The sequence below is a fragment of the Borostomias antarcticus genome, assembly GCF_949987555.1.
Source record: "Borostomias antarcticus genome assembly, chromosome: 21".
NCBI classification, from domain to species: domain Eukaryota; kingdom Metazoa; phylum Chordata; class Actinopteri; order Stomiiformes; family Stomiidae; genus Borostomias; species Borostomias antarcticus.
The window spans coordinates 7,434,064-7,443,587 of NC_140254.1; the positions used below are offsets into that span (position 1 = coordinate 7,434,064).

At 46.1% G+C, this 9,524-nt stretch overlaps 1 protein-coding gene across 1 annotated transcript in view; it reads right to left on the reverse strand.

The window, feature by feature from the left end:
* Window positions 1-964: 964 nt before the first annotated feature.
* LOC311322776 (fibronectin type III domain-containing protein 5b-like) overlaps window positions 965-9,524 on the reverse strand; it is a gene marked incomplete at both ends in the record, with an annotated part of 13,034 nt that continues 4,474 nt past the window's right edge. Inside the window, 2 exons of the mRNA XM_084454888.1 lie at window positions 965-1,104; window positions 7,104-7,181. Of these exons, the coding sequence (XP_084311014.1) occupies window positions 965-1,104; window positions 7,104-7,181 (218 nt within the window). The remainder of the gene's footprint in view (window positions 1,105-7,103; window positions 7,182-9,524) is intronic.

Here is a 9,524-nt window from a genome sequence, read left to right on the forward strand (position 1 = left end):
ACCACAGAATGAACAGTTTAAAGAGAGAGGCAGAACAGACTTTTAACCTTGGTGCCAAATGTGACCGACTGTATTCTAATCAAGATGACTATAATTACCACTGGCTCATGAATAGTTTTTGTGTATGGGGAGGGGGGAGGGGGGGGCAAGGCTGGCTACAGAAATAGACACACAGAGAGGGGAGAGGAGAGAGAATGAGAAAGACAGACAGAGAACATGAAATAGGAGCGCAGCAGGGGGGTGTAGAAGTGAGTGAAGGAGGGAGAAAGAGAGACGGAGAGAGACAGAGATAGAGGTTCCTCAATCTCGGTGTGAGTTATTTTCCCGTCTGTTCTCTGCTGATAAGAGTTCAGACGGAGTGGACAGGACACGCCGACTGCTAGCCCACAGCTGCGGGCGACACCCTGGCTGAACTCTATACTGACGTTAACTCTCCAAGGTGCATCCTGGGATGTTAATGAAGCGAAGGAGGTGAGGCCTGGGGGAGGAGTTACCCCTGCTGGACACTAAGTAATTTTCTTCCAATTGTTGATTGGCAGCCATTTTATGTCATTTGCTGTTGTTGTTGTTGTATATGCTAACATAATTTCCTAAAACCACATTCTCCTCAATTCCAACACAATGTTATACGCCTGTCCTCCTTTTGAAGCCCCTAGAAATATTGACAGAGGGGCCCTCAGGGGCCTCAGTGTCCCTCACAGCAAGTGAGGACGGTCCAAATCCCAGTTCTGGTCAGCTTCTGTCTCTGCGTTAGTCTGGAGCTGATCCTCACAGCAGTTCCTAGCAGCGTCTCAGTCTGAAACGTTGTTGTTCTGCGCATTAGAAGGATGGGCTGGCGTGCGCCGGGAGTCTGGGGAATGGCTGTCGGCCCCGGCGGAGGGGTCCTCAGCCGTCCTGAGGGGCGTGGTAAGGGTTTCGCCGCGGGGGAAGGAGGGGCCGGCACGGGCGGACGGACGGACGGCTGCTACACGTTGCTGCGCAGCAGACCGCCCTGCGGGCGCTCGGGTGTGCTGGACTCAGACGAGGTCTTGGCTTTGTCCTTGTTGTTGTTGGGCTCGTTGTCTTTGATGATGTCATACTGACGACAGAACAGGGCAATTACACCTGAGAGACAGAGAGAGAGAGAGAGAGAGAGAGAGAGAGAAAGAATAATATTTTGTCATATACAGTACAACCAGTACATGTACAGGTATGGGTACATTGGAATTCTTGTTATCACGTGTCCTTACAGTATCTTATCAGCACTAATCAATTCCTTATTCCAGTCCTAGGTACACAACTAAACCTTATAAGGTTCCCAATCTGGCAATTTACTATCTGTAGTCTAGCAGAGAGAGAGAGATGGTGAGGATGTGCTGGAAAAATTTGTTTCTCAATAAGGAAGAGCAGAAATGTCCTTGTTTTTACAGATGCAGAAAAAGTATTTCATAAAAAAAACCTTTGCAAATGTGGTATGCACAACATACATTGTGTCAGTGAAAATGTCTCAAGAAAAGTGGAGAGGGAGATTGATTTTTTGATTTTTAACAAACCTTTAATTAACACTATTCAACAACACACATGCTCATGGATGCCACAATCCACATACAATCACACCAACAAAAAATAAATCACATACCCTTAAAAATAAAAAACCTATGCAAAGATAGTATTAAAAACCAGCCCCCCCTCAATAACCGAACAAACCACTTCATTAAAACACCACTGCAATACGAACTCGTCCACATTGCTCATCAAGGAGAAAAACCTAAAATCAACCTGGACTCTCGCTTTCACCAGAGCAATAAACAACGAGAGTAAGTCTTGCTCCCGACCCCCTTCAATTTTGCATTTCCTACTCTTGTAAATAGACAACTTTGCTTACCCCACCACAAAGTTCAACAGTTGCCACTTGGCCGCATTGACTTTCCGGTACCCAGCCCCAAAAATAAACGTTTTAAGGGCGTCTACCAGCACCCCCAATCTTTCACACTCAATGTAACAATGAAAAATTGTCTCTGGAGACTGACAGAAAGGACATTCACTGGAGACAGCCGAATTGATTCTGGACAGAAAACTATTAACGGCCAGCGCCCCCTGCAAGATTCTCCACTGCAGGTGGCCTGTCCTCTTGCTCAGCGGACCCTTGTACAGGACCCTCCACACCGGCCACCTGGAATTTTGCTCTCCATACTGTGTCTTGTCTCTCATTCTCACCTTTATTCAAAGCAACAACACAGCACTTGTCCAGCATTTTTCCAGTCAACACATACAGATCCATTTCAGCAGGTGACCTAGTGTTCAACAAAGGTCCTGTGCAGCCAGTCAAGTCTATCTCCAGACCCAACTCAGGGAAAGGGTCCCCTCTTTCAGGAATTTCCAGTCCTGGGGCCTCATTTATCATTGAGGTACGCCTTCTTTTACACGGTCTTTTTCGCGAGTTCAGGCGTACGCCATTTGCCCCCCCCCACATTGCGATTTATCAAGCCGTAAGGGCGAAAATTTAGTCGCCTTTCTCCGCGCTTTTGTAGGACACCTCTCCAGTTGGCGTACCGATTTACACGGTGTTCTACGCCCTCTTTGAACACAGGGGGAACTGGCGACGCAGGTGGTGCGTCGGTGAATTACTATGTTTGACGGAGAGAATAAGAGCGACAGTTCATGAACGCACAATCATGTAGGCTACTAGGCCAATTCAGCACAAACATATATCGCAATGCAAGATTAGACGTGTCCTCTAACCGGCTCATTCATGGTTCGATATGGATTTGTTCCCCAAACTTAACCTATGCGCACACCTAATGCAGGCACTCCATCAAACGGCAATAATTGACCAATTAGATTGTCATTAATATGTGATCATGTGGACCTGTTTGCTCTTTGGTAAGCATATAAATGACAGTCCTCCTGTGCGTAATGCGAGCCTAAATGAATCCGGCGCTACTCGATAGAACTCCAAAGAGGTGACGGCGATGGCGACTGCACCCACACAAGGGCACCATCATTGAATGAATACGTCTATGTGAATCGCAAAAATGTGCACACTATAAATACCCAAATCATATGTGACGCCGACATGCTCATCACAAGTGTAGTGGCACGGTGGCCTGGCTCCACGCATGACTCATTCATCCTGGCGCACAGCAGGGTAGGGGCGAGACTGGAGGCAGGCGCTGCGCGTGACGGCTGGCTTGTTGGTGTATGCATAGCCAAGATACATATTCTTTGTCTTATTTACTTTCATCTTTATTAGCATTTTCCATCCATACAACGACAATACAATAAAACATAAAAACTTACAATAACAGCTTATGGGTACTTCCATCCATGCAGCTTTTTTTTCTTACCCAAATATGACAATTGTAATATTAGTGGTATCATCACACTTCCTTCTATAATCCATCCATTTTTCCCATCTCCCTTCAAACCTTCCTTCCTGCATCCTCAATGCATAAATAAATCTCATAAATCTCCTCCACAACACCCACCACTGCTCCTTGGTTGGGGGTTCCACCTTATACCAAGCCCTCATTATTGTCTTTTTACTAGCAACCAATAGTACTTTCACTAGGTATCTGTCCCCTCCTTGTACATCATTCTGTTATGTTTGCCAAGATGTATATTCAAAGCTGATAAGAATGAGAACCAGTCAAGACCCCACCACAAAATGAGGACCCAAGCCCTCAGCCCCCTCCCCGTCATGAGGTTTACCAGCGGGGCCAAAGGGCCCACACTGAGGTCATGCGCCAGCTATGAAGACACAAACAAGTAAGGTTCACATTTCTACCATTTTATTGTCTGTTGGTGGGTGACTGTGTGAGGTGTGTGAGTGCGTTTGTGAGTGAATGTGTGAGGTCCGTGAGTGTGGTAGTGAGTGACTGTGTGAGGTCCGTGACAGCATGTGTGAGGGAATGAAGTGCAGTGAGGATGTCCTGTTGGCTCTGGTGGTGTAGTGTGGTGACCTCCACCAACTGCTGAACAACTGCCCCACAACTGCCCCAATCCCTTCTGCCATTTCCCTCTGGGCCTCTAGGGTCATGAGCCTCCAGCACAGCGTCTGATAGGAAGCCCAGCCCTCAGGGACCCTTGAGGCAGGGACGCTGGCAGCCGGAGGTGGAGGCGTGGGCGGTGGAGACGGAGGCGCTGGAGATGGCACTGGAGGTGGAGGCCGATGCGCTGGAGGTGGAGGCACTGGAGGTCGTGGCACTGGATGTAGAGGCTGCAACCGGCGGGGGCACGACCGTCAGGTCAAGGACCACTGCAGACTCCCCCTCCTCTGAGTCCCACCCCACGTCAGAGTCTGGAGAAACAATTTCAGTCATTTTCTTTGAGTTTGTCAGTTAACTTGATTATGCATTAAACATTTTATTGTGTAGCCATATTCAATTGATATGTTTTTCTGTTGGCAGCCAAATAAATGCTTAAGTGTGATTTACCGGGTGATTTAGATGAGAGTCTTAATAATGTGGTCTAACATTATGAAGTGGTCATCTGTGTTATCGTTCCCTGTTTTTGGTCCTGAATCGATCATAGCCTACCACAGAATGTGTGGAATGTTTGCTTTCCTCACAGCCACATAATACAGCATGTCCGTGTAGCCTACGCCACATACAGGATGCACGAAATACAGTACTAGACTACCTAAACTGTAGGAGCGATCAGACAAATGTAGGCTCGTACAAATAGCTTACCTTCCGAAGATGATTTTCTTTCCTCGCGTGGACCTCACCAACAAGCACATGCACCTCCGTCTCCGAAAACTTTCTCTTCTTTCCGCGTTTTTCCATAAACGTAATTGTCTTGCCTTTGCTCCACGCTATATTATGTCGGTTCCTTCCGGGGTATCCCCGTTGTGGCTGTCATAGTTTTGACCATATATGGTTAGATTTGGGCGTGGAGAGGGCGGAACACGGGGCGCGTGCGCGTACACTCTATTCTCCGCCGGTCTCGGATTTCTCGTGCAGAAAAGGGCATACGACATTTTTGATAGATCCGAAAAGCGTGTAAATATTCTCGTCGTACGCTACATTGTGCATTTTCCGCGTTTTCGTCGTACGCCCTCTTTTACACCAGAATTTACACGCTCTTTGATAAATGAGGCCCCTGTGGCGTACTCCGTCAACATGCTCAGTTCATCAGAAGTGAGTCTGCTCAGAATAGTCTTAGTAAGCCGATGAGAGAGAGAGAGAGAGAGAGGGTACAGAACTACATGGTATTTCATACTGTATCTTAGATACACACTTAAACATTAATTTATCCAATGGGAAATAAAGTATTTTCATATCTTTCAACAAATCCTGGAATCCTTGAGTTGGAGCCCAGCCAATCACCTAACTCCTCCTGAACTCAGCTAATTAGAACAGCGTTCTTCATTGCGCACCATGACAACACACTCCTGTGGGATCCTCCCCTTAGTTACTCCTCACACCTGGGCCATTCTGGACGGCCATTTGCCTTGCGCTGTCGCGCAGAGTTGGACGGCCATGTGGCTGTTTCTCACACACTTCCTTCCCGTGTGTGGGTGTGTGAACTATCTTTGTGTTGTGAAGCATCCTAAGAGGTTTTCCTGCACAGGTGTGAGTAGTGTCGCTGTGCTGCAAAGCAATCAAATATATGGATGTGCAAATGTGTGTGTGAATGGGTGAATAAGAGGCTATTGTAAGCACTTTGTCCGTTAAGGTAGAAAGGCGCTATACTGTATAAATGCAGCTCATCTACATTACATTACATCACATTACATGACAGTCATTTAGCAGACACTTTTTTCCAAAGCCACTTACAACTAGTGCATTTAAAACACAATTACCATCTGCCATAATGTGGGTAGACATTGTTTGCGTGCCCCAGCCAGGTGGTGTGGCCATAAGGCTTGCTAAATCAGGAGCCCTTAGACGTTCAGGCAGTCTCTTACATAATACATTCATACATTATGAAACTCTAACCATCGTCATCAAATTCTGCCACAAGGGAGAGAGAGAGAGTGGGGGGTGAAGATGAGAGAGAGAGAAAGAAAGAAAGTAAGAAAGAAAGAAAGAAAGAAAGAAAGAAAGAAAGAAAGAAAGAAAGAAAGAGAGAGAGAGAGAGAGAGAGAGAAAGAAAGAAAGAAAGAAAGAAAGAAAGAAAGAAAGAAAGAAAGAAAGAAAGAAAGAAAGAAAGAAAGAAAGAGAGAGAGAGAGAGAGAGAGAAAGAAAGAAAGAAAGAAAGAAAGAAAGAAAGAAAGAAAGAAAGAAAGAAAGAAAGAAAGAAAGAAAGAAAGAAAGAAAGAAAAAGATGGAGTGTGGAGTGGGTGACAGATGAAGAAGGCAGAAATAAAAGAGGGGTAGAAATTAACACAGAAAAGACTTAGTTTGACAGAGACAGATGAGAGCAGAATAATTCATGACTTGGAAGAGAGTTTCAGAGTTTCAGCGGTGTTGTGGATGTGTGATCCATCTCTGTCAGACTGCATACATCTCCTCCACGATAGGCATGATGGGAAATATAGTTGGGGTTACTAAGGCCTCATAGATCCAATTAGTCAAAATATTCTCTCTCTCTCTCTCTCTCTCTCTCCCTCTCTCTCTTTCTCTTTTCTCTCTCTCTGGTCTCTCCAGTGAGGCACTTGATGAGACGGAAGTAGGACTACATGACACATAAAATCGCTCCTTTTTTAGCTGTGTGCATAGTTTGTTGTTGTTGTTGTTGTTGTTGTTGTTAAAAAGAGGCCAGTGGGTCTCAAAAGCTCCCCTGTATAGATAAACGATAAATAAATAAATAAATAAAAACACATAAACTGAATATTCCCCGTAGGTCTCAAAAGCTCCCATGTATAGATAGATAGATAGATAGATAGATAAATAAATAAATAAATAAATAAATAAATAAATAAATAAATAAATAAATAAATAAATAAATAAATAAATAAATAAATAAATAAATAAATAAATAAATAAATAAATAAATAAATAAATAAATAAATAAATAAATAAATAAATAAATAAATAAATAAATAAATATAAACTGAATACTCTCATTGTTTATGAATCTCTTCTAGCCCAAATAGCGCATCATAATGGTTACAAGGTTGCAGTCTGTGGTGGTTGGGTTATGGTTGCTGGTTGGTTATGGTTACATTTGTCAGTTACCTGCCCACATAACGAGGACCACGACGACGATGATGAGTTCTCCTGCCCTGAGCTGGGCCTCCACCATGGTGACCTCATCTACACACAGGAAACACACACACATACACACATAAGGGAGAGGAGGTGGAAAGGTCATACATCTACTGTTTTTCTTTGAATTTATTGAAGGGATAACCCCTTGACATGCAGCATCTCTGTTCACCCAGAGCGAGAGCTGTGTCCGGATCCTTAGCAGTAAGTCGGATTCTTTTCTGGTAGGGGTTGGCCTCCGTCAGGGCTGCGCATTGTCACCAATCTTCCAGATATCGATGCGGTTCGGTGACCTGGGGATTGCGTCACTGCTTTTTGCAGATGATGTGGTCCTGATGGCATCATCGGCCTGTGACCTCCAGCACTCGAATGAGAAGCGGCTGGGATGAAAATCAGCACCTCCAAATCTGGGGCCATGGTTCTCAGCAGGAAACCGGTGGATTGTCCACTCCAAGCAGGGAATGAGTCCTTATCCCAACTGAAGGAGTTCAAGTATCTGGGGGTCTTGTTCATGAGTGAGGGGACTATGGAGCGGGAGTTGGCTGGAGAATCGGAGCAGCAGGAGCGGTTCTGCAATCGCTTTACTGCACTGTTGTGATGAAAAGAGAGCTGAACCAAAAGGCAAAGCTCTCGATCTACCGGTCTATCTTTTCTATTATTTTCTATCTTTTCACGTTCCTACTCTCACCTATGGTCATGAAGGATGGGTCATGACCGAAAGAACGAGATCAAGGATGCAATCGCCTGAGTTGAGTTTTCTCAGGAGGGTGGCTGGTGTCTCCTTTAGAGACCAGGTGAGAAGTTCAGTCATCCGTGAGAGACTCGTAGAGCCGCTCGCTGCTGCTTTGCGTCAAAAGGAGCCAGTTGAGGTGGTTCAGGCATCTAGTGAGAATGCCTCCTGGGTAGGGATGGGGATCATACATTTTTATTGATATTGATACCGTTGGAGTCTGCTTAATGATCCGGGTCCTTATTGATACCACTATCGATACTTTATGGGAAAAACGAGACAGACGGCAATACATGTTTAACAGAACTGGTTTTGCAAGCACTTGACCGTTTTGTACGCTCTGCCATTGTCTCAACAAGCAGACTCGATAGCAGACCCGATAAGCTCCGACCTTATTGATTACCGGGTCTTGAGAAATTTGGGATTTGATCCCCATCCCTACTCCTGGGCGCCTCCCTAGGGAGGTGTTCCAGGCGTGTCCGGCTGGGAGGAGGCTGTGGGGCAGACCCAGGACCAGGTGGTGGGATCTCCGCATTGGCCTGTGAGCAGCTAAAGATCCCCCAGGCAGAGCTGATTGATGTTGCTAGGGAAAGGGATGTCTGGGGCCCCCTGCTAGAATTACTGCCTCCGCCCTGGATAAGCGGATGACGATGGATGGATGGATGGATGGATGGATGGATGGATGGATGGATGGATGGATGGATGGATGGATGGATGGATGGATGGATGGATGGATGGATGGATGGATGGATGGATGGATGGATGGTTGGATGGATGGAGAGAAAGACATGTATGCACACACACACACACACACACACACATGAGCACACACTCATCGTTGTGGAACTGCAGTGCTCTGAATAGGGGCCAGTACTCCAGGGAGGGGAGGCCCAGGCAGTAAGTACCCCGGGCCGTGGAGGTTAGTCCTGGGGGAGCAGCCTGGGAGGAGGGGGTTATAATAACTAGTGTGGTGGACACTGAGTCCCTCTGGGACACTTGTAGAAGCCTTAACTAATAGCATCCTGCTGGCTCTCTGGTCATCAAAGGCAGTTCTCTCTCCATAGAGATAGAGAGAGAGAGAGAGAGAGAGAGAGAGAGAGAGAGAGAGAGAGATGGCATTCGAAAGTCCTCGTCCCTGATGTTTCCTGTCGTGGGTGGAGGTGGAGGTGTTAAACCATGCGCATGTGTCCCAGGCGTCGCTCGCCAGTACCACCTCCAACCTCGCTGGGTTTGATCTCAGGCCCTCTGACTTGCCTACACACTTGTCTGCCTTTCATAAACTCCCCTTTAGCCGGCTACGCCACCGAAAAAACTAGCGCTGCGATGACATTAAACAGCTGGGGCTCATCTCTGTGAATCTGGGTCACAGAGGAGGGGATGGGAGAATTGGAAGTGTCACAAACTGCTCTTTATAACAGCCTCAGTCTCACAAATTGGAATTACATTGTTTGTGTGTGTGTGTGCATGTGTGTGTGTGTGCGTGCATGTGTGTGTGTGTTTGTTTATGTAGTATGTGTGTGTGTGCATGCGTGTGTATGTGTGTCTATGTAGTGTGTGTGTGTGTGTGTGTGTGCGTGCATGTGTGTGTGTTCATGTAGTGTGTGTGTACGTATGTTGTGTTTATGTAGTGTGTGTGTGTTTATGTAGTGTGTGTGTGTGTT